At 48.1% G+C, this 25,572-nt stretch overlaps 1 protein-coding gene across 3 annotated transcripts in view; it reads right to left on the bottom strand.

Moving 5' to 3' along the window:
* The window catches only part of nol6 (nucleolar protein 6 (RNA-associated)), a 154,479-nt gene that overhangs the window by 122,152 nt on the left and 6,755 nt on the right, over positions 1-25,572 (bottom strand). For all 3 annotated transcript variants that reach the window (XM_041188986.1, XM_041188995.1, XM_041188979.1), the window contains exons 3-4: positions 19,728-19,844; positions 1,474-1,653 (exon numbers count right to left, since the gene is read on the bottom strand). In XM_041188986.1, coding sequence (XP_041044920.1) covers positions 1,474-1,653; positions 19,728-19,844 — 297 coding nt within the window. The remainder of the gene's footprint in view (positions 1-1,473; positions 1,654-19,727; positions 19,845-25,572) is intronic.

The following is a 25,572-nucleotide window of genomic DNA, read 5'->3' as shown; positions in this document are numbered from 1 at the left end:
GGATACAGTTTAAAAATAACAGGTCTCCCATTTAGTACAGAGATGTGGAGAAATGTTTTCTCTCAGAGGAACATTAGCCTCTGGAATTCACAGAGGGCCGTTTGGTAGGACAGAACTTGATTGCTGCTGAAAAAAAAAGACATGTTTGAGCTTCTCGTCTTGCACTCAGTCATAGAGTTTCACAGCACGGAAACAGGCCCTTTGCCCCATCGTGTCCACGCCAGTCATCAAGCCCCTATCTACTATAATCTCATTTTCCACCACCTAGCCCATAGCCTTGTATGCTATGGTGTTTCAAGTGTTCATCTAAATACTTCTTAAATGCTGTCATCAGGACACTCGCAAGAATACCAATATAAGGAGGGAAACAACAATTTATACTGTATGTGAAGTGAGTGCTGATTGGCTTGCAAGTGGCGTTGCCATGGAGAATGCACCACTCATTGTGACTGACAGTTAACTGCCGAGCATTGTTTGAAATTCAAACCAGGCAGCTTGACCCTGATTGGTCAAGGCATTGCCCTGCGGAATGAGTCAGCGAATGGCTGTCTCTTATTTTGTTTAGCTGAAACAGGTGCAACGTGTGTACATGTTCTTTCTGTCTGCAAAGGACAGGGCCCTATATATTAATATATGTAGCTTCCAGTGCGTGTAAATGTGCCACACTGAGCCCAACTAACAATCTTAAATTGGTTGTCATGGTAATTCTTAGCATGTTGCGGATTATTTAGCAAATGTTGTCCAATCGTGGACTCACATCTAACGTTGGACACTGTTTCAAGTTTTGCAAGCACAGGCTGGTTTGGTATGGTCCATACCCTGCCTGTTGCAAACAGTGGCTGGGACATGCTGTTTGAAACATAAGGCCTACATACCTAGCATAACACTGGCACCGAAATTTATATACCACATTACTCATTTGTGTGATAGGCAGAATGTCTTTTTAGCTTAATGGCAGCATCCTGTTAGTGGCGAATACCACTCCTGTTGCTACTGCGTACTAGCAGTGTGAAGCAGCAATACTCAGAGCAGTGGAAACTGGGTCACTGAATATATGCAAGGCTGAGTGAGACAGATTCTGGATTGACAAGGGAATAAAGTGTTATGGGGGGTAGAAAGGAAAGTGGAGCAGAGACCACATTTAGATCAGCCATGATGCCGTCAAAATGGCAACAGGCCCAAGGGGCCAAATGGCCTTTTTTAACCTTTCACAGGATGTCGGTGTCACTGAATAGACCAGAATTTATTGCCCATGCCTAATTGCCCTTGAGAAGGTGTTAGTGAGCTGCCTTTTGACTGCTGTAGTCCCATGTGCTACTCCTGCTCCTAATTCATATGTTCTTACATATGTATATATGGATGATCAAATGAAATGCAAAGTTAATTTTTAAAAAATTGAATTATGAAGTGAGCAAATCTGAACCCACCCCCCTACCTCAACCCCCGAACAAAAATAGCAATGACAAAACTTACTGCTGGCATTGTAACAGCAACATCCACATTGATCTCTGGCTTAATGGAAGTACCAAGTAAATAACTTCCAATAACTTTTACAGAGGCAGGAGGTAGAAAGTGGAACTTCCCTTTGATATTGTATGGCATTTGAAGAAATGGAACTTTCACACCTTTTGGAAGCCAAGATTGGTCGGTAACCTGTTGGAATAGAGAAGAGTGTTACCAAAATAAACCCATTGCATAACAAAATATCATTTATTTACTATTTATTAACAATGGTTATTGGTTATATTATTCCATAGGTATTGCACTTACAGATGATGTTTTGAAAGTCACATTATGTACAGCTCAACCAAGATTACTTGACTGCCTTAGAGAGTACTGAACTCTCCAGGTCAATCAACAGATAATTGTGTAAATATTAAAACATTTACAACTAAAATAGTGCTTTTAGATAACTCATAGATTGTACTCTCATGGCAAGTGTAAGTATAACCAAATGACAAATATTTAAAATTACTAGTTGCTGACCAGTCATTGGACAGCAATGAAAGCCTTGATCACATTTCCCTCTCAACAAATTTAAAGGAGAAATATGAACGAGATGAGAAATCTGTAAGCAGTCAATCTCCAAAACTGACCCTTCAAGAAAGTAATAGAAAAAGAAACCACCAGCCAACTCCCAAGAGGCAACAACCATCCACAATATCACCAAAACACAGCTCCCCAATCAGAAGGGAAAACACAATGTCAATCGCAGTGAAACAAACTACAAAACCAGAACGCTGAAAAGACCAAAGTCTGGAAGCATTCACTCTCCCCCAGAGGCTGGTAAATCAAGCGAGACCCTTTCTTCTACTGAAAACAAAGTCAGGTCTAACACATTTCTTCCACACTTCCTCACTTGCCTCCCACCCCCAGGGAAAAAAAAATCAGCCTTGCTTCCCCTCCTGATTGAGAGTTTGAGCCCTGCAACTCCCTGCCTTTATTTCACCCATGCATTCTACACAGTATCCTCTGCCTCTCCCCATCCCCCACCCATGTTTATCATCTTACTTTTCCTCCACTATCATCTCTCTCCTTTCCCACATGGGTTCAGCTACCTTCCATCCTACAATACTGCACTTGGTCTTGAATCACAATATGCAATCCCATAGGAGATCAACTAGTAAGAACCTAAAAGTGGACAGCAAAGTCTGGTCTAATTCGGGTCAAAATACTGTGGATACACGAGGAACAGCAGCTAGATTGCTCTCCGTGGAAAAAGGGATAAAGTTTGAGGAAAATGAGGTCACTGATCCATGCTTCCCCCCAGTTAGTTCCCTCTTGTAGAGTCAATAATTGGCAGCTGAATAAGTTCAAGGTGCTTAAGAGATAGGGGAACAATTGAAGGAAGGGAAGAATAAAACGACAATGCATTCAGAAAGATACTTTGGCAGCAAAAAAAACCACATTCCAATGTAATAGAAAATACATACGCAAAAAAACAAAAAACAAATGCACATTAGTGATGCAGAATAGTAGGGCAGAGTTTTGTCCACTATAAGCAATTTGTCCATTTAATCCATGTTTTGCTTGTCAAATTTATCTGGTGATTATTTCCTGATAAAGTTCCACAGGCATCAAAACAGAACTACTTCTTAGCCAGACCACAAACAAATAGCACTCAACTACATTTTTCCAGAGCATGCGTTATTTGACTTCAAGACCTATGCAAAAGAACTAGGCCCAAATTTTGCTAACAACAGCAAGGCTATCAGTGTTCACCGTTATTACAGGGTAAATCTGACAGCAACTTCTGGCCATCCACACAAGTGTCATTAAACATGGAAAGCAATAAGTTGTTGTCAGAGATATCCTGCAGCTATCCTCACCGATAGACTTACCATAGAAATCATTATAGTGGCATGAACTTGAGTACTTACACACTGGTGCTGCAAAAAGGATAACTGAAAAAATAAAGCTAGTTCATTCAGGAATGAGTGGTTTTTTTTTAAACACTGATAATTACTACTGAACAGCCGATCTGGGCCTGCAAAAGTAATTCTACAACTATGTAGTCTCATTCCCTAAGATCAACACTGCCAATCTATTGTTTACATATTTTTTTACTTTTACTCTTTCATGTGAGATGTTAAACCAAGGCAACATCTGCCTGCTCAGGTGGATATTAAAGGTCTCATGGCACAATTTCAAAGGGCAGCAGGGGAGTTATCCCTGGTGTCTTCATCAATATTTATACCTCAACCAACATCACAAAGAGAGATTTACTGGGCATTATCACACAGCTGCTGGGGAAGCTTCCAGTCTGCAAACTGACTGCCACGTTTCCTACGTTACAATAGTGATTACACATAGAAAAAAGTACTTCAATGGCTGTAAAACGTTTCGAGATGTCCAATGGTCATGAGAAGCATTATATACATTTTTCTTTCTACCTGCATTTCTCTTATCTCTCTCCCTTAATCCCATCTGCTTTCCCAATTTTTTCATTCTCTGCATGATTTAAATCTAATCTACATTTACTACTTTATGCTTCCTGGGCTGGGCTCTGTGGGCTGGATCTTACTCACCCCCGCTGGGCATGTTTTCGGTGATCAGACAAGTAAAATAGGGTGGGTACCCATCTCACCAGCTTCCCACCCCACCCCCAAACTCATCCCCCTATTAACACAGTAGGTGGGAAGGCACCAAAATCAATAGCCCACCCGCCATGTTTAAAAAAAAATTAAGCATCAACTGAGTTTGTTAACAAACTAATCGGCCCCGATAATATGCCGCCGCCGCCACCCCCCCCCTCCCTCCCTCCCTCCCCCCCCTCCCCCTCCCTCCCCACCGCTATCCCTCCCCCCCTCCCCTCTCCCTCCCTCCCCACCCCTATCCCTCCCCCCCTCCTCCCCTCCCTCCCCCCCTCCCACCCCGCCCCTCCCCCCTCCCCCCTCCTCCTCCCCCCTCCCCCCTCCCCCCCTCCCCACCCCCCCCTCCCCACCCCCCATCCCCCCCTCCCTCCCCCTCCCCACCCCCATTCCCCCCTCCCCACCCCCTATCCCCCTCTCCTCCCCTCCCCTCCTCCCCTACTCTCCTCCCCTCTCCTCCTCCCCTACTCTCCTCCCCTCTCCTCCTCCCCCCTCTCCTCTCCCCTCTCCTCCTCCCCCCTCTCCTCTCCCCTCTCCTCCTCCCTCCTCTCCTCCTCCCCCCTCTCCTCCTCCCTCCTCTCCTCCTCCCCCCTCTCCTCCTCCCCCCTCTCCTCCTCCCCCCTCTCCTCCTCCCCCCTCTCCTCCTCCCCCCTCTCCTCCTCCCCCGTCTCCTCCTCCCGTCTCCTCCTCCCGTCTCCTCCTCCCGTCTCCTCCTCCCGTCTCCTCCTCCCTCTCCTCCTCCCGTCTCCTCCTCCCTCTCCTCCTCCCGTCTCCTCCTCCCTCTCCTCCTCCCGTCTCCTCCTCCCTCTCCTCCTCCCGTCTCCTCCTCCCGTCTCCTCCTCCCGTCTCCTCCTCCCGTCTCCTCCTCCCTCTCCTCTCCCGTCTCCTCCTCCGTCTCCTCCTCCCGTCTCCTCCTCCCTCTCCTCCTCCCGTCTCCTCCTCCCTCTCCTCTCCCGTCTCCTCCTCCCTCTCCTCTCCCGTCTCCTCCTCCCTCTCCTCTCCCGTCTCCTCCTCCCTCTCCTCTCCCGTCTCCTCCTCCCTCTCCTCTCCCGTCTCCTCCTCCCTCTCCTCTCCCGTCTCCTCCTCCCTCTCCTCTCCCGTCTCCTCCTCCCTCTCCTCTCCCGTCTCCTCCTCCCTCTCCTCTCCCGTCTCCTCCTCCCTCTCCTCTCCCGTCTCCTCCTCCCTCTCCTCTCCCGTCTCCTCCTCCCTCTCCTCTCCCGTCTCCTCCTCCCTCTCCTCTCCCGTCTCCTCCTCCCTCTCCTCTCCCGTCTCCTCCTCCCTCTCCTCTCCCGTCTCCTCCTCCCTCTCCTCTCCCGTCTCCTCCTCCCTCTCCTCTCCCGTCTCCTCCTCCCTCTCCTCTCCCGTCTCCTCCTCCCTCTCCTCTCCCGTCTCCTCCTCCCTCTCCTCTCCCGTCTCCTCCTCCCTCTCCTCTCCCGTCTCCTCCTCCCTCTCCTCTCCCGTCTCCTCCTCCCTCTCCTCTCCCGTCTCCTCCTCCCTCTCCTCTCCCGTCTCCTCCTCCCTCTCCTCCCCCCTCTCCTCCTCCCTCTCCTCTCCGCTCTCCTCGTCCCTCTCCTCTCCCCTCTCCTCCTCCCTCTCCTCCCCCCTCTCCTCCTCCCTCTCCTCCCCCCTCTCCTCCTCCCGTCTCCTCCTCCCTCTCCTCCTCCCGTCTCCTCCTCCCTCTCCTCCTCCCGTCTCCTCCTCCCTCTCCTCTCCCGTCTCCTCCTCCCTCTCCTCTCCCGTCTCCTCCTCCCTCTCCTCTCCCCTCTCCTCTTCCCTCTCCTCTCCCCTCTCCTCCTCCCTCTCCTCTCCCGTCTCCTCCTCCCTCTCCTCTCCCGTCTCCTCCTCCCTCTCCTCTCCCGTCTCCTCCTCCCTCTCCTCTCCCGTCTCCTCCTCCCTCTCCTCTCCCGTCTCCTCCTCCCTCTCCTCTCCCGTCTCCTCCTCCCTCTCCTCTCCCGTCTCCTCCTCCCTCTCCTCTCCCGTCTCCTCCTCCCTCTCCTCTCCCGTCTCCTCCTCCCTCTCCTCTCCCGTCTCCTCCTCCCTCTCCTCTCCCGTCTCCTCCTCCCTCTCCTCTCCCGTCTCCTCCTCCCTCTCCTCTCCCGTCTCCTCCTCCCTCTCCTCTCCCGTCTCCTCCTCCCTCTCCTCTCCCGTCTCCTCCTCCCTCTCCTCTCCCGTCTCCTCCTCCCTCTCCTCTCCCGTCTCCTCCTCCCTCTCCTCTCCCGTCTCCTCCTCCCTCTCCTCTCCCGTCTCCTCCTCCCTCTCCTCTCCCGTCTCCTCCTCCCTCTCCTCTCCCGTCTCCTCCTCCCTCTCCTCTCCCGTCTCCTCCTCCCTCTCCTCTCCCGTCTCCTCCTCCCTCTCCTCTCCCGTCTCCTCCTCCCTCTCCTCTCCCGTCTCCTCCTCCCTCTCCTCTCCCGTCTCCTCCTCCCTCTCCTCTCCCGTCTCCTCCTCCCTCTCCTCTCCCGTCTCCTCCTCCCTCTCCTCTCCCGTCTCCTCCTCCCTCTCCTCTCCCGTCTCCTCCTCCCTCTCCTCTCCCGTCTCCTCCTCCCTCTCCTCTCCCGTCTCCTCCTCCCTCTCCTCTCCCGTCTCCTCCTCCCTCTCCTCTCCCGTCTCCTCCTCCCTCTCCTCTCCCGTCTCCTCCTCCCTCTCCTCTCCCGTCTCCTCCTCCCTCTCCTCTCCCGTCTCCTCCTCCCTCTCCTCTCCCGTCTCCTCCTCCCTCTCCTCTCCCGTCTCCTCCTCCCTCTCCTCTCCCGTCTCCTCCTCCCTCTCCTCTCCCGTCTCCTCCTCCCTCTCCTCTCCCGTCTCCTCCTCCCTCTCCTCTCCCGTCTCCTCCTCCCTCTCCTCTCCCGTCTCCTCCTCCCTCTCCTCTCCCGTCTCCTCCTCCCTCTCCTCTCCCGTCTCCTCCTCCCTCTCCTCTCCCGTCTCCTCCTCCCTCTCCTCTCCCGTCTCCTCCTCCCTCTCCTCTCCCGTCTCCTCCTCCCTCTCCTCTCCCGTCTCCTCCTCCCTCTCCTCTCCCGTCTCCTCCTCCCTCTCCTCTCCCGTCTCCTCCTCCCTCTCCTCTCCCGTCTCCTCCTCCCTCTCCTCTCCCGTCTCCTCCTCCCTCTCCTCTCCCGTCTCCTCCTCCCTCTCCTCTCCCGTCTCCTCCTCCCTCTCCTCTCCCGTCTCCTCCTCCCTCTCCTCTCCCGTCTCCTCCTCCCTCTCCTCTCCCGTCTCCTCCTCCCTCTCCTCTCCCGTCTCCTCCTCCCTCTCCTCTCCCGTCTCCTCCTCCCTCTCCTCTCCCGTCTCCTCCTCCCTCTCCTCTCCCGTCTCCTCCTCCCTCTCCTCTCCCGTCTCCTCCTCCCTCTCCTCTCCCGTCTCCTCCTCCCTCTCCTCTCCCGTCTCCTCCTCCCTCTCCTCTCCCGTCTCCTCCTCCCTCTCCTCTCCCGTCTCCTCCTCCCTCTCCTCTCCCGTCTCCTCCTCCCTCTCCTCTCCCGTCTCCTCCTCCCTCTCCTCTCCCGTCTCCTCCTCCCTCTCCTCTCCCGTCTCCTCCTCCCTCTCCTCTCCCGTCTCCTCCTCCCTCTCCTCTCCCGTCTCCTCCTCCCTCTCCTCTCCCGTCTCCTCCTCCCTCTCCTCTCCCGTCTCCTCCTCCCTCTCCTCTCCCGTCTCCTCCTCCCTCTCCTCTCCCGTCTCCTCCTCCCTCTCCTCTCCCGTCTCCTCCTCCCTCTCCTCTCCCTTCTCCTCCTCCCTCTCCTCTCCCATCTCCTCCTCCCTCTCCTCTCCCATCTCCTCCTCCCTCTCCTCTCCCATCTCCTCCTCCCTCTCCTCTCCCATCTCCTCCTCCCTCTCCTCTCCCAGTCTCCTCCTCCCTCTCCTCTCCCATCTCCTCCTCCCTCTCCTCTCCCTTCTCCTCCTCCCTCTCCTCTCCCATCTCCTCCTCCCTCTCCTCTCCCATCTCCTCCTCCCTCTCCTCTCCCATCTCCTCCTCCCTCTCCTCTCCCATCTCCTCCTCCCTCTCCTCTCCCTTCTCCTCCTCCCTCTCCTCTCCCGTCTCCTCCTCCCTCTCCTCTCCCGTCTCCTCCTCCCTCTCCTCTCCCAGTCTCCTCCTCCCTCTCCTCTCCCATCTCCTCCTCCCTCTCCTCTCCCATCTCCTCCTCCCTCTCCTCTCCCATCTCCTCCTCCCTCTCCTCTCCCATCTCCTCCTCCCTCTCCTCTCCCATCTCCTCCTCCCTCTCCTCTCCCATCTCCTCCTCCCTCTCCTCTCCCATCTCCTCCTCCCTCTCCTCTCCCATCTCCTCCTCCCTCTCCTCTCCCATCTCCTCCTCCCTCTCCTCTCCCATCTCCTCCTCCCTCTCCTCTCCCATCTCCTCCTCCCTCTCCTCTCCCATCTCCTCCTCCCTCTCCTCTCCCATCTCCTCCTCCCTCTCCTCTCCCATCTCCTCCTCCCTCTCCTCTCCCATCTCCTCCTCCCTCTCCTCTCCCATCTCCTCCTCCCTCTCCTCTCCCATCTCCTCCTCCCTCTCCTCTCCCATCTCCTCCTCCCTCTCCTCTCCCATCTCCTCCTCCCTCTCCTCTCCCATCTCCTCCTCCCTCTCCTCTCCCATCTCCTCCTCCCTCTCCTCTCCCATCTCCTCCTCCCTCTCCTCTCCCATCTCCTCCTCCCTCTCCTCTCCCATCTCCTCCTCCCTCTCCTCTCCCATCTCCTCCTCCCTCTCCTCTCCCATCTCCTCCTCCCTCTCCTCTCCCATCTCCTCCTCCCTCTCCTCTCCCATCTCCTCCTCCCTCTCCTCTCCCATCTCCTCCTCCCTCTCCTCTCCCATCTCCTCCTCCCTCTCCTCTCCCATCTCCTCCTCCCTCTCCTCTCCCATCTCCTCCTCCCTCTCCTCTCCCATCTCCTCCTCCCTCTCCTCTCCCATCTCCTCCTCCCTCTCCTCTCCCATCTCCTCCTCCCTCTCCTCTCCCATCTCCTCCTCCCTCTCCTCTCCCATCTCCTCCTCCCTCTCCTCTCCCATCTCCTCCTCCCTCTCCTCTCCCATCTCCTCCTCCCTCTCCTCTCCCATCTCCTCCTCCCTCTCCTCTCCCATCTCCTCCTCCCTCTCCTCTCCCATCTCCTCCTCCCTCTCCTCTCCCATCTCCTCCTCCCTCTCCTCTCCCATCTCCTCCTCCCTCTCCTCTCCCATCTCCTCCTCCCTCTCCTCTCCCATCTCCTCCTCCCTCTCCTCTCCCATCTCCTCCTCCCTCTCCTCTCCCATCTCCTCCTCCCTCTCCTCTCCCATCTCCTCCTCCCTCTCCTCTCCCATCTCCTCCTCCCTCTCCTCTCCCATCTCCTCCTCCCTCTCCTCTCCCATCTCCTCCTCCCTCTCCTCTCCCATCTCCTCCTCCTCTCCTCTCCCATCTCCTCCTCCCTCTCCTCTCCCATCTCCTCCTCCCTCTCCTCTCCCATCTCCTCCTCCCTCTCCTCTCCCATCTCCTCCTCCCTCTCCTCTCCCATCTCCTCCTCCCTCTCCTCTCCCATCTCCTCCTCCCTCTCCTCTCCCATCTCCTCCTCCCTCTCCTCTCCCATCTCCTCCTCCCTCTCCTCTCCCATCTCCTCCTCCCTCTCCTCTCCCATCTCCTCCTCCCTCTCCTCTCCCGTCTCCTCCTCCCTCTCCTCTCCCGTCTCCTCCTCCCTCTCCTCTCCCATCTCCTCCTCCCTCTCCTCTCCCATCTCCTCCTCCCTCTCCTCTCCCATCTCCTCCTCCCTCTCCTCTCCCATCTCCTCCTCCCTCTCCTCTCCCATCTCCTCCTCCCTCTCCTCTCCCATCTCCTCCTCCCTCTCCTCTCCCATCTCCTCCTCCCTCTCCTCTCCCATCTCCTCCTCCCTCTCCTCTCCCCTCTCCTCCTCCCTCTCCTCTCCCCTCTCCTCTCCCATCTCCTCCTCCCTCTCCTCTCCCATCTCCTCCTCCCTCTCCTCTCCCATCTCCTCCTCCCTCTCCTCTCCCATCTCCTCCTCCCTCTCCTCTCCCATCTCCTCCTCCCTCTCCTCTCCCATCTCCTCCTCCCTCTCCTCTCACATCTCCTCCTCCCTCTCCTCTCACATCTCCTCCTCCCTCTCCTCTCCCATCCTCCTCCCTCTCCTCTCCCATCCTCCTCCCTCTCCTCTCACATCCTCCTCCCTCTCCTCTCACATCCTCCTCCCTCTCCTCTCACATCCTCCTCCCTCTCCTCTCACATCCTCCTCCCTCTCCTCTCACATCCTCCTCCCTCTCCTCTCACATCCTCCTCCCTCTCCTCTCACATCCTCCTCCCTCTCCTCTCACATCCTCCTCCCTCTCCTCTCACATCCTCCTCCCTCTCCTCTCACATCCTCCTCCCTCTCCTCTCACATCCTCCTCCCTCTCCTCTCACATCCTCCTCCCTCTCCTCTCACATCCTCCTCCCTCTCCTCTCACATCCTCCTCCCTCTCCTCTCACATCCTCCTCCCTCTCCTCTCACATCCTCCTCCCTCTCCTCTCACATCCTCCTCCCTCTCCTCTCACATCCTCCTCCCTCTCCTCTCACATCCTCCTCCCTCTCCTCTCACATCCTCCTCCCTCTCCTCTCACATCCTCCTCCCTCTCCTCTCACATCCTCCTCCCTCTCCTCTCACATCCTCCTCCCTCTCCTCTCACATCCTCCTCCCTCTCCTCTCACATCCTCCTCCCTCTCCTCTCACATCCTCCTCCCTCTCCTCTCACATCCTCCTCCCTCTCCTCTCACATCCTCCTCCCTCTCCTCTCACATCCTCCTCCCTCTCCTCTCACATCCTCCTCCCTCTCCTCTCACATCCTCCTCCCTCTCCTCTCACATCCTCCTCCCTCTCCTCTCACATCCTCCTCCCTCTCCTCTCCCCCCACCCTCCCCCCTCCTCTCCTCCATGGTTGGATTGGGCAGGCCATTTTTTTAAAGTTTTTAAAAGGGTGGTAAGGAGGGAGGTGTACTATCTTTAGGAGGTGCCCTTTGCGCATTGGGGGCAGCCCCCACCCCCAAAGATAGTACACCCCCTTCCTTCCTACCTGCTTGCTCTCCAGAACCTACCCCTTGCACCGCCCCCTCCCTAAGCTGGCCAAACCCTGCCCACCCAATACCCCCAGACTTACCTCACTCCAGGATCCATTGGGCCTTCTTCTTGGGACCGCTTGCAGTCCTGACAGCACCCACTACTGAGCTCTGGGCACCACCAGGACTGCTGGAGCAATCCAGTTGGCTGGCAGGTCCCAAAGGTGGAGCCTCCTCCCCAGTGAGGAGCAGAAATCCCATTGTTAGCCAATTTGGCCTGCCAAAAGTGCATTATGGCTGCAGGGTGGGCTTGCATGGAGTCAGCCAGCTTCCAGTCAACTTTCCCTCCAGGGATTGGGAGCCATCTGCCCCACCCCCAACCCCAATAAAATGCAGCCCTGTGAATCTCAATAAGAGTTCTCCAATCTGATTGATTGAAGAGCCTTCCTGTTTCTTGCCCTATCTCCAGATGCCACAGTTCCATTGTAGAGGGAATTGCGATGGAACAGATGCCCGATGAGAGCAAGTCTCCGCTCTAAAGTCAATCAAATGTTTGGCAGCAATTAGCGAGGTTGAGGCAAATACTATTCCTTGAACACTGATCCCAAAATCAGAGCCAAAATCAAAATTATTCCAGTGGAAACTGTCTGTCTCGACTGTGATCAGTGGTCACCTCCATTTAATCAGATTTCAAACAGCCCAACTCATCTACCATCAGGTCAGCTCCATTTGGGGCAGATTCAATTGAGCAGCGACAATTGTTCAAATCAGAGAACTAAAACAGGTGCTCTTGTATTTAAGATGTTCTGTTCTCAGCCAGTTAAACACAGCAATGCTTGGAATTTAAGATTACCATCTGTTTTTTAAGCAATATTTTAAAATATTTCACGTTGAACCGTGTTATTAGAAGGTCACATATAGCATATATCCAGCAATCCAAACAGATGGTTGCTTAGCAGGGCCCCAGGAATCCAGTGATAATTCAAAACTTAACTCCGTCGCTAGATGATTTCTACACAAGCAGCCAGGTTCTTCTATTTTGTTTTTGTGTACTTTGGTTAAATTCAAAATCCATCCCCACCTTACCCATCTAAAAGACTTGACTGACAAAATGACAGCCTATCCTCTCTATTTTCTCTCCAAAGCTTAAAGCTTTACTGCCAGTGTGCCACTTACTTGATACCTTTCCCTAGAAATCCCTGGAAATGAACAGCTCCAGAAGAACAGATTGTGAAATATAACCTCCTCAAAATAAACGTTCTCGTAATTTACACCCATCCCGCAAATGGTGTGCCAGAAAGGGGAGGGAATTAACACTGCCTATACTTTTACATACAGTATAATAAATCCAACACACAATGCAGTCAGAGCACCTTGAAAACCCATTCCTAATCTCAGCAGCAGACAGATAGTAGAACAGTCATGCCTTGTTTTCTAAGTAGGGGGCAGAAGGTGGGGCTGGTTAAGAAACGTACAGAAGGAAAACAAATTGGAGAAAGAAATTTCTCGTCAACATCTTTCACTAATAATTTTAAATAGATGCCCCACTCCCAACAATATATGCACATACAAATTAGGAGTAGCAACCACTCGGCCACTCGAGCCTGCTCCACTATTCAATAAGATCACAGTGGATCTGATTGTAACCTCAACTCCACATTCCCAACTACCCCCAATAACCTATCACACCCTTGCTTATCAAGGATCTACTTACCTCTGCCTTAAAAATATTCAAGACTCTGCTTCCACCACCTTTTGAGGAAGAGTTCCAAAGATCATGAACCTCAGAAAAAAATTCTCCTCATCTGTCTTATTTTTAAACAGTGACCCCCTAGTTCTAAATTCTCCCACAAGAGGTAACATCCTTTCCACATCCACCCTGCCAAGACTTTTCAAGATCTTACATGATTCAATCAAGTTGCCTTTTCCTCTTCTAAACTCCAGCAGATACAAGCCTAGCCTGTCTAACCTTTCCTCAAAAGACAACCTGCCCATTACAGGTATTAGCCTCGTAAACCTTCTCTGAACTGCTTCCAATGCATGCACAGCCTTCCTTAAGTAAGGTGACCAAAACTGTACACAATATTCAAGATGCAATCTCACCAATGTCCTGCATAACTGAGCATAACATCCTTACTGTTATGTCCAATTCCTCTCATAATAATAATTCCTTCCGCCTTCTTGGTTACATGCTGTACCCGCATACTAACTTATTGTGACTCATGTACAAGAACACCTAGATCTCTCTGCACTTTGGAGTTCTGCAGTCATTCTCCATTTAAGTAATACTCTGCCTTGTTATCCTTCCTGACAAAGTAAACAACTTCACATTTTCCTACATGATACTCCATTTGCCAGATTTTTGCCCATTCACTCAACATATCTATATCCATCTGCAAAATCCTTATGTCTCCTCCACAACATACTTTCCTACCTATCTTGTGTTGTTTGTAAATTTTGTTCCCATCATCTAAGTCATTGATGTAAATTGCAAAAAGTTGAGGCCCCAACACAGACCCCTGCAGGACTCCATTCGTCATATCCTGCTAATCAGACAAAGACCCATTTATACATGCTCTGTTTTCTGCCAGCCAGCCAATCTTCTATCCAGGCTAATACATTACTCACTATACAATGAGCTTTTGTTTTCCATAATAACCTTTGATGTGGTACCTTATCAAATGCTTTCTGGAAATCCAAGTACAGTGTGTCTATCCACAGCACATTACGCCTTCAAAGAACTTTACCAAGTGGCTAAACATGATTTCTCTTTCATAAAACCATGCTGACTCTTCCCGATTATCTTAAGTTTTTCTAAGCACCCAGCTGTAACCTCTTCAACGATCAATTGTAACACGTTCCCCACAACAGACGTCAAGCTAACTGGCCTATAAATTCCTGTGTCTGCCTCCCTCCCTTCTTGAACAGAGTTGTTATATTTGCTACTTTCCAGTCTGAAGGAAGCTTTCCAGAATCTAGGGAATTTTGGAAAATTAACATCAATGCATCTACAACCTCATTAGCCACCTCTAAGACCCTGGATTGAAGTCTATCTGAACCCAAAGACTTGTCAGCCCGTAGCTCCATCAATTCGCTCAGTACTGCTTCCCTGGTGATTGTAATTTCACCTCCTAATTTAGTTATTACTGGAATGACTTTTGTACCTTCTATAGTAAAGACAGAAGCAAAATATTTGTTCATTTCATTCGCCATTTCCTCATTATCTCCTATTAACTCCCCATTCTTATTCTCTAGACTCACTTTACCTACTCTTTTCCTGTTTAAATACCCATAGAAACTCTTGCTATCCATTTTTGCATTTCTGGATAGCTTCCTCTCATACTCTAATTTCTTTCTCCTGATTAATCTTTTAGTCATTCTCTGCTGGTCTTTGTATTCTGACCAATCATCTGACCTGCCACTCATCTTTGCGCAATTATATGCTTGCTCCTTATGTCTGATGCTTTCCTTAACTTCTTTAGTTAAGAAGTGGTCACTGCTACCTAGGGGTGCCTTCACTCGTCCTGTCACATTGCACAATACCAATTCTAATATAACCTGCTCTTTGGCTGGTTCCAGAACATATTGCTCTAAGAAACTATCACGAAAACATTCTATGAACTCCTCATCCAGGCCATTACTGACAATCTGATTTGTTCTGTTTATGTGTAGATTAAAGTCAGCCATGATTATTGCCGCCCCTTTATCACAAACGCCTGATAGGTTTTTTTATACTTTGTCGTACATTATGGTTACTGTTAGGGGGACTGTAGACTACTTCCACTAGTGACTTCTTTCCCCTACTATTCTTCATCCCCCATCCAAACCAATTCTACATCCTGAGCCAAGGTCATCTTTAAATACTGCACTAATGCCATCCTTGCTGAACAGTCCTATCCCTCCATCTTCACCTAGCTTCCTATTCTTCTTGAATGTCATATGTCCCTCAATATTCAGAGCCCAATCCTCATCATCCTGCAGCCAGGTCTCCATAATGGCTATCAGATCATTTTTATTCACTTCAATGTGCGCTATCAATCCAATTACTTTGATATGAATGCTACGTACATTCAGATACAGAGCCTTTAGTTTAGTCTTTTTGTTATCTTTGAAATATCAAGTCTTAATTCTTTGCACATTTAGGTTTTCTCTCTGTCCCTGCCATTCTCCGACCATCATTTCTCATATTACTATTTTCCTCTCTTACCTTGTCTCTACTCTTTGATATACCACATATTTCTGCATTTGATCACTTGCGCTCCCCCCCACTATCTAGTATCTCTACTTCCCTAGTTACATATTTCACAAGAACACTGGTCCCAGCCCAGTCCAGGTGCAGGCTGTCCCAACGGTATAGCCCCCACTTTCCCCAGTAATGTTGCCTGTACCCCACAAACTGGAACCCACTTCTCCCACACCAGTCTTTGAGCCATGTATTCATCTCTCTAATTTTATGTACCCTGTGCCAATTTGCAGCAGCTCATGTAATAATCCAGAGATTATAACATTTGACATTCTGCTTTTCAATTTAGTGCTGAGCTCCTCATAGTCTCCAAGCAGAACCTCTTTCCTAGTTTTACCTATGTCACTGGTAACTGACCCTCCCACTCTAAGTTCCTCTCTAGCTCTGAACAGATGGCACTGGCAGACAACGCAGCCATCTTGACTCTTGCTCTCTACTGCAGAGAAGTCTCAATCCCCCTGACTATACTGTCCTCTACCAGCACTACGTTCCTTTTTACTCCCCCAACTTGAATGGCTTCCTGTACCACAGTGCCATGGTCAATTTGCTCGTCCACCCCGCAGCCCCCACTCTCATCCAAACAAGCTGAAAGAACCTCACACTGACTGAATAATGGCAGAGGCTCACACTCCAGCCCTCTGGGTCCCCTTACCTGCCTCACTTACAGTCACACCCTCCTGTCCCTGAACAATGACCAAATCTGAACACCCCATCATAAGTGGTATGACTGCCTCCTGGTACAAAGCATCCAGGTAACTTTCCCCCTCCTTGATGTGTCGCAGAGTCTGCAGCTCAGCCTCCGGCTCAATGACTCTGAGCAAAAGTTCCTGAAGCCGCAAATATTTACTGCAGACGTGTTTGTCCTGGATCACAATGTTACCCAGGAGCTCTCACATGCTGCAGCCTTGACACATCACCTGTCCTGCCATCCTTAATGTGTTTTAACTAATTATTTAATTATTCACTTATTTATGTTGCTTTTTTATATATTTTATTAGCTTTACCAATTTGTGTACTATTTTAAACCTTAAAGAATAGAATAGAATTTACCAACTTACCAGATACTCACCAGATAGCACCTTTCCCTGTGGTAGGATAAAAACCAATTCCTACGTGGTGAGAAAGATAGAAAAAGGAAATGAACACCTCCTTCCCCCCACCACTTCACCAAACTCCAACTCTGCACTCAGTTTCCTCAGCTGCACTCATTTGCCAGAGCTGCACTAAAAACCCTGAATGTATAATAATCTGAACTTGGCTAAAGTAACCAGATTCAACCAGTTAGATAATTAACTACTCAGCCCCCACAGCTGAGTGAGTTTACCCTTTCTAAACTGCAAAAAACTTAGTTTGCTTACACAGTCTGTTTATGGACTTCACCAAATAACAAATGACTGGGATTATCCTCTGGCAGGTTTAGAGCAAAATCCGATTTCTTAGAAATCAATTTTTCAATGTAAACATCTTTAATTTCACTAAATTAACTTTATCAGTACTGTAATTGACATGTAGAAATTTGCATGCTGATTTAATTTTCCATTGTCTGAAACTGAATTAAAGCCATTCAATAGAAACTTTATCAATCCTTGAAGTTTCTTTTCCCCAACAACCTTAAATTATTCATCAGAGCAGCCATTTACAGCACTACTTAGGAGAAATATTACACAGTCCATAACCCTCCTTGTTCAAAATGTCTTTTGCTTTGCTTCAGTAGATCTGTCTTCCAAAGATTCAGCCCTTGCATTTTCTCCTGAGTAAACTTACAATTACAATGATGTACAAATACAACAAGAACAATAACTTGTGCGCATGTTGAGGAAAAACGTTTTCATCCAGAGAGTTGTGGGGGTCTGGAACTCACTGCCTGAAAAAAATAGTAGAGGCAGAAAGCCTCAATTCATTTAAAAGGTGTCTGGATATGCACCTGAAGTGTCATAACCTGCCCAGCTTTGGTCCAAATGCTGGAAAGTGGAATTAGGCTGGGTGGATTGTTTTTCGCTGGCACAGACACAATAGGCCAAGTGGCCTCTTTCTGAGCTGTAAACTTAATATGATTCTATGGTTATATAATAAGCCATGTAAAGTGATAAGGGCAAATGGCCAAAGCTTGGTCAAAGGGGTGGGTTTTAAGGGACATCTTAAAGGAAGAAGGTGAGGTAGAGAGGCGAAGGGGTTCAGGGGGAAATCCAGAGTTTAGGGTCTAGGCAGCTGAATGCATGGCCACCAATTATGAAGTGATTAAAATTGGCGATGTTCAGGGGGCCGGAATTAGATTAGCGCCGTTATCTTAGAGGCTTATGGAGCTGGAGGCAATTACAGCGATAGGGAGGCAGGGGGCCATGGACAGATTTGAAAACAAAGATGAGAATTTTAAAATCCAAGTGTTGTTTATCTAGGGGCCAGTGTAGATCAGTGAGCATAGAGATGGTGGTTGAATGGAGTCTGCTGCTAATTAGGACATGGGCAACAGAATTTTGGATGACCTCAAGTTTAAAGGAGGATAGAATATGGGATGCCAGCCAGAAGCATGTTGGAATTATCAAATCTCTAGGCAGCAAACACATGGATGAAAATTTCAGGATCAGATGTGGAGCCAGGCAGCGTTCTGGAGCAAGAAACAGGTATTCTTATCAATGTCACAAATGTAGTCAGAAGCTCATCTCAGGGTGAAATATGATACCAGGTTCGCGAATAGTCTGGTTCACCTTCAGACCATGGCCAGAGAGAGGGATGGAGTTGGTGACTAGGAAACAGTTTGTGTTAGGAACCAAAGACAATGGTTTCAGTCTTACAAATATTTAATTGGGGGAAATTTCTGCTCATCTAGTACTGAATGTCAGACAAGTAGGCTGATAAATTAGCAACAGTGGAAGAGTCAAGAAAAGTGGTGGTGAGGTAGAGCTGGGTATCATCAACATACAGATGAAAGCGCTGTGTTTTTGGATGATGCTACTGAGGGGCAGCACATAGATGCAAAATAGGAGGGGGACCAAGGATAGATCCTCGTGGGACAGAGGTAACAGTGCGGGAGAAGAAAGAGAAGCCTTTGCAGGTGATACTCTAGCTATGAATTGACAGATAAGAATGAAACCAGGCAAGTGCACTGACAGCCAGCTGAATGACAATGGAGAGGCAAGAGGAGGATGGCTTGGGCAACTGTGTCAAAGGTTGCCTACTGGTCAAGAGAACAAGGAGGAATTGTTGCTATTGTGAAAGTCATGAAGGGTTTCAATTGTGTAAGATTAAGACAGATGTAAATAAGGCAGACAAAGAAAAACTGGTCCCCATTAGTTGATAGTACAAGGGCTAAGGGACACAGATTTAAGGTTTTGGGCAAGAGATGGAGGGAGGATGTAAGGAAGAACTTTATTTTACATTGTGAGTTGTAATCACTTGGAACTTGCTATCTACAAGGGTGGTGGAAGCAGAGAAGATGGTACTTGAGGGAAACGTGCTTGCAGGGCTATGGGGACATAACAGGAGAATGGGACCGACTGGATTGCCCTGCAGAGAGCCGGCACAGACTTAGTAAACTGAATGGCCTTCTTCTGGTTGGAATTACTCAATAGCCAGAATTTTCCAGCCCCGACACCGACAGGCACAGTCGCAGACTGGACGGGAAAATTTGGAGAGACAGTGTCAGGGCCCGACAATCCTGCCTTATGACTCTCATATAGCAGATGACGGTAAAGAAATGTCACTGCTGGAGATTACCTAAAATGAAACAAAACTAGGGTAGTCTCAGTGAACTGCACTGGAGGAGGAGAAGGAGAAGAGGAGGATAGCATGGTCACTCATCAAATGCAAGCAGGGGCAGATAATGTATCACAATTAGAATAACACAGCATATCACTTCTGACTTGGATCTAAACTGTTTCAGCCTTGTAGCAGGGCAAAATCTGATTGAAGAGATTCAATCGTGGAGTTAAAAATAAAAATCACTTGAATTTCTTTCAAAGGCATTTTAGAAATGGCAGTGTCTCTCCAAATTCGGTTGGGGAAATATACTTCTTTTACCCAGCAACCTCTACCAGAAGCAGAGAATCCATTTTTTATTCATTGAACTGCAAATGCACTCGCTTTCATTCATTTCACAGTTCAAATGCTCGCATGTCCATGTTTGACCAATAGCCTCTCAGACAATGCACTGCCCATAATCAAAAATATACTGAGGCACAAGTCAGGCGAGTACAGATCAGAGGAAGAACTCAGTGAGAAATCATAAATGTGATTTTAAAAAGTTATGTCGCATATTTTGTTTGAAATCAGTTTTCTTGGAGCTGTATAAAGTACTAGGTTATCAAATATGCTTACAGTGCAAACTACATTCAATTGAAGTACTCTCCTATAAATATAATTTAATTACTTTCCATATTATAATAAAATAATAATTGAATTTGCTTACATCGACTTGCTTTGTTTCTGGTATGTTGCTGAGGAAATTCTTCACTTCATGGAGGAAGGTGTCAATAGCTTTGCGCTTTTTCTCTTTCAATTTCACTTCTTTTAGGAGTTCCTCAATCTGTAAAATACATTAAAAGTCATCTAGAGGGACATGGACAATAGATTCCCAAGTTCTTTTTTAACCACTTCAACGATAACACATCTTACTACTGAACTGCTTAATTCATGCCTATGAAATCCCAAATCTTGCAACGGTTTCAATGGCTGACTGATAAACCTGTTGTCAATTGTGATAATGAGCCATACTGACATAAGAATACCCAGGTTCAATCTCTGAGAGGACCACGAGAGAGAGAGAGAATTGGAACAGAAAATGTCCCAAAACCTTCAAAGTACTGGTGTCAATACAGTGCTCAGCCATAGAGTACACACTATCAGCTAATAATAATATTCAGGTGACAAGAGTTAAGCATGCAGTGGGAGGCACTGTAAAAGCCAAGGCACAATGGGTACAACCTGTTTTCGTCTCACCCCCACCACACCAGCTGAGAGACCAGCCAGTCCAAGAATTTCTTTGAATGAACAGATCCGTACCACATCATGAATTGTACTTATATTAATCTGCAAGGACCAGGAAAGCTCAAATTTGCTCTTCGGTCTGTGCTGAGTTAGCTGGCATCATCACAGGAAGACAACAAGTGGAATGTTGCAAGCATCTTTTGGGAACACAAGTTACTTCTTAGCTCTCCTGGCTCTCTCCACAAATGACTCACTATCACCTTGACAAAACCCCTCAGATATGAATGGGGAGATTAAAATTAAGTTCAAATTGTCACCTCAATCTGAAACAAACTTAATTCATCAGCAAGTCACTAAACTAACATGAACTTTTACCTCCATGGTTTAATATAAAGGCAAAAAAGTGAAATTTATTTGTCACTGCATAGAAAGGAAACCTCCCAGTTATTATTTCCATTCCATATGACATCAGGTAGGTCCACTGTAAAAAATGCTCAAGCATCAACAAGAATGTATTTATTAAATTAAAATAGAAATGAATTAACAGTTTCATCAGATGAGTGCCCTCCCCAAAGCTTGTAGAAAATTAATTAAGAATGTTTACATCTGGCAATTGCACGGATCATTTCAGCAACAGAAGGATGACTTTTTAAATAGGATTTAAATTAAATTTTTAATTAAAGTAACTGTGAGGATGTTCGACTCTGAAAATTGTCAGACCGTGTGCCAGGCATTCTGAAGATTTCAAAACAGCACATTTTTTTTCAACAATTTTTTTTAAGCATTAAATTTGTGGATTTTTTACTTGAGGAATTTTGTGTTTTTCAAGCATTAATGCTTCTCACTTACTTCTGAGCTTACTCAAAATGAATTAACATTGCTTAATAGGAATCAGCTTCCTCACAAGATGTAGCTTAGAAGTTTTAATCTAGTTTCTGGCCTCCAAAACAACAAACTTTCACTCATGGTACAATTCTCTTAATAAAAGGATACCATGCATATGGCTCATTAACTTCCTTCAAATAAAATCTCTGTAGATAACAGTAGTTTCATTGACTTCAGAGCATTTTTGCTTGATTGACCAACACATTATTACGAAGCACAATATCTTTTGCCGGTCTTCACAGTCGAAGGCACAAGTTACATGCCAGAAATAGATGGTAACCCAAGGACTAATAAGAGCGAGGAAATTAAGGTAACTGATATCAGCAGAAGAGAAGGACTGGAGAAATTCAAGGCATTAAAATCCAACAAAGCCCCGAGACCTGAAAGTATACATCCTAGAATTCTAAAAGAGATAGCCAACACATCCACGAGTTATGTAGCTATGATTTACCAAAATTCCCTAGATTCAGGAATGGTCCCAGCAGATCGGAATTTAGCCGTTGTAACACCACTATTCAAGAAAGGAGGGAAAGAGAACACAAGAGCTACAGGCCAGGTGGCCTGACATCAGTCATTGGCAAAATGCTGGAGTCTTTCATTAAGGAACCTTAATAATGCACTTAAAAAGCAGAGTATGATTAGAACAAGTCAACATGGTTTTACTAAAGGGAAATCCTGTTTTGACAAATTTATTTGCATTTTGAGCATGTAACAAATAGGGTAGATAAAGGAGAATCAGTAAATGTACCATACTTGGATTTCCAAAAGACATCTGATAAGGTGCCACACAAAAGTTTAATACAGAAGATTAGAGGTCATGGACTTAGGGTGAAATATTGGCATGGGTAGAGGATTAGTTAATGGGCTGGAAGCAAACAGTAGGGATAAATTGGGCATTTTCAAATAGGCAGGATGTGACTAATGGAGTGCCACAAGGATCAGTGCTGGAGCCTCAGCTATTTACAATCTATATTAATGTCTTAGACGAAGAGAGAGAGAGAGAGAGTAATGTATCTAAGTTTACTGATGATACAAAGCTAGGGGGGAATGCAAGCTGTGAGGAGGTTGTCATCCTCAGTGGTCCCTCTGAATTGAGGGTGACATCTGTCAGGCTTGCTGAGACTTCAGATGACTGAGCAGCCCAATTCTCGACCTACAGGTTCTTCTGCAGCAGGGGCACGTTATTGCATGGGGGAGTGGAAATCACAGTCACAAATTGGCTTCCTTCTCCATCCTTTGCTGCCATCATTCCACCTTGCTGTCGAGTCACTGGGCCTCAAAGTGGCTTGCACCTTGAAAGACTAGGCGGTGCCATGCTGTGCAATCAACAGCATTCTCCTCCCAGTCGGTGATGTTAATGACTCCTTACTTTAGAGCGATCTTGATCGAATCCTTATACCTTTTCCTTTGGCCACTGGCCAACGGAGAGCTACGAGAAGAGAATCTGCTGAGGGAGGCGGTTTTCGGGCTTCCAGACCCAACGGCCTGTCCATCGGATTTGGTTTCACAGGAGCAGGTCTGCAATGCTGGTAGACGCAGCTTCATAGAGGATGCTCACGTTAGTCCAGTGGTCCTCCCATTTGACCCCCAGCATTCGATGCAAGCACCGCTGATGAAAGCTCTCAAGGACCTTAATGTGGCGTCAGTAGACAGTCCATGTTTTGTTACAGTAGAGGAGGGTGGTCAATACAACGGCCTTATAATCCAGAACGTTTGTTGACTTCCAAAGATCCCTGTTGACGCAGCTTGAAGGCGACAGCGCTGGCACAGTTGATCAGCGTTGGACTTCTTCATCGATGGTAGTCCCTTGGGAGGGGTGGCTGCCGAGATAAGGGGAATGCTGCACGTTTTACAGAGCCACCCCATCTACGTGGATGGAGCAGGGGGTGCTCAACTGGCCCGGGGAAGGTTGGTAAAAGACCTTTCTCTTGGCGATGTTCTAGGACAGGCCTAGCCAAGCCAAACCTCTTATAAGAGCTGTTGAGAGGTCAAGCTTCCTTTGACTGCCTTGTACAGAGCGAGCGATCACACAGCAGTAATCCACAAACTAGTTGTCCATGGTGGTGAGTTTTGTTTTTGCCCGGAAGCAACCAAGGTTGACGAGCTTCCAGTTCAGACAATACTGAATGCTGTCACCAGGGGTAGGTCATCTCAGATAAGGCAGACAATGACAGTCAGGTACATGGTGAACAAGGTGGGAGGGGACCACACAATCTTGTTTGACCCCAGTCCGGATGCGAAAGGTGTCCGTTTCAGATCCTCCACTCAGGGACAATGGTGGTCATGCAGGAGTCATTTGATGGTGGCAAACTTCAAGGGGCAAGTAAAGTGTTGAAGATGATCTATAGAGCTTCATGATTTAAAGAATCAAAAGTCTTGGTCAGGTGAGGAACAATTCTTGATTTTGCTCCTGACATTTTTCCTGGATCTGTCTAGCCAAAAAGACCATGTCTGCAGTGTCCCGGGAGGGTCGGAAACCACACTGGGTTTCCAGGAGGATCTCCTCAGTGACCGGGCGAAGGCAGCTCAGGAGAATACGGCCAGAATCTTACCCACGATGGACATGAGGGAAATCCCCTGCAGTTTTCTAAGTTTGCTGATGATACAAAGCTGGTTGGGAATGCAAGCTGTGGGGACAAAGAAAGACTGGAAAAAAACAGGTTAATCAAATAGGCAGCAAGTTGGCAGATGGAGTATCATGTGGGGAAGTGTGAGGTTATTCACTTCAGTCATAAAAAGTGAAGCAGAATATTTTTTTAAAAGATGCAAAACTAGTAAATGTTGATGTGCAGAGGGACTTGAATGCACTCATACAAGGAACAGAAGAAGTTAGCATGCAGGTACATGAGGAAAGCAAATGGCAAGTTGGCCTTTATTGCAAGGGGATTCAAATACAGGAATAAAGATGTCTTGCTGCAATCGTACAGGGCTTTGGCGACACCACACTAGGAATAGTGTGTGCAATTTTTGTCTCTATATTTACAGAAGCATATGCTTGCATTGAAGGCAGTGCAGTGAAGGTTCACCTGATTGTCCCGAGGATGGACGGTTGTCGTATGATGAGGTGCTGAGTAAATTGGTTCTCTATTCTCTGTAGTTTAGAAGAGCCAGAGGTGATCTTATTGAAACATTTAAGATTGTGAAGGGGCTTAACAAGGTAGATACTGAACTTTGTTTTCCCTGGCTGGGGAATCCAGAACAAGGGGGCACAGTTTCAGGATAAGGGGCCGATCATTTAGGATTGAGACAAGAAGAAATTTCTTCACTCAAAGGGTTGTGAATCTTTGGAAATCTCTACCCCAGAGTGTTGTGGATGTGCCATCATTTAATATATTTAAGGCTGGGGTAGACATATCTTTTTGTTTCTCAGATAATCAAGGGATATAGGGAGTGGGTGGGAATGTGGAGCTGAAGCCCAAGATCAACCATGATCATATTAAATGGCAGAGCAGGTTCAATGTTTCCTCCTGCTCATATTTCTTATGTTCTTCTGTTCAGAATACAGTGGGAAATGTCACAATTGCAGAAAGTCAACAATACTCTTGCCCAATTGAAAGTTTTTCATGAAATGTATTGAGGTAACGCATATTAACAGATAATATGCCCTTGATTGCCGTCACAATTAAACTCGGTCCAGCCCTAAAATTACGGAAGTACTCCTGCAGCACAGATCACTGGATAATGAATGTGAACTTAGTATGAAGGATCATCAAAGATCCATACTCTTCCATAGTTACTGCAAGTTCACCATATTGCACCATTCACCCAACTAATCATTTGCAATTCTACAAGACGCGAGTCAGGAGTATGACAAAATACTCCCCACTTACCTAGATGAGTGCAGCCCCAACAACAGTCAAGAAGCTTGACACCGTCCAAGACAAAGCAGCCCATTTGATCAGCACCACATCCACAAACATTCACTCCCTCCACCACTGACACACAGTAGCAGCAGTGTAGACTTTCTACAAGATGAACCACATGAACTCACCAAGGCTCCTTTGAGAGCACCTTCCAAACCCTCGACCATTACCACCTAGAAGGACAAGGGCAGCAGATAAATGGGAACAACACCACCCAGATGTTCACCTCCAAGCCACTCACCATCCTGACTTGGAACTATATCACTGTTCCTTCACTGCTGCTGGGTCAAAATCCTGGAGCTCCCTTCCTATAGGTGTACCAACAACACTTGGACTGCAGTGGTTCAAGAAAGCAGCTCATCACTACCTTCTCAAGGGCAACTGGGGACGGGCAATAAATGTTGGCCTAGTCAGTGGTGCCCATAACCCATGAATAAAAACTCCAAACCTTCTCCAATTTGAGCAAGAGCATTTACCCTGTTTCCTCACCATCCATCAACATTTCACCATGGTGCTTCATTTCCTTTTGTACCATATGCCTTCAACAGTCCCCTTATGGATAAACATACTGGATACTTT

This window comes from Carcharodon carcharias, chromosome 1 (genome assembly GCF_017639515.1).
Source record: "Carcharodon carcharias isolate sCarCar2 chromosome 1, sCarCar2.pri, whole genome shotgun sequence".
Taxonomy (NCBI): domain Eukaryota; kingdom Metazoa; phylum Chordata; class Chondrichthyes; order Lamniformes; family Lamnidae; genus Carcharodon; species Carcharodon carcharias.
The sequence above is the reverse complement of the archived record's forward strand: the minus strand, read 5'-3'. Positions and strand labels throughout refer to the sequence as shown.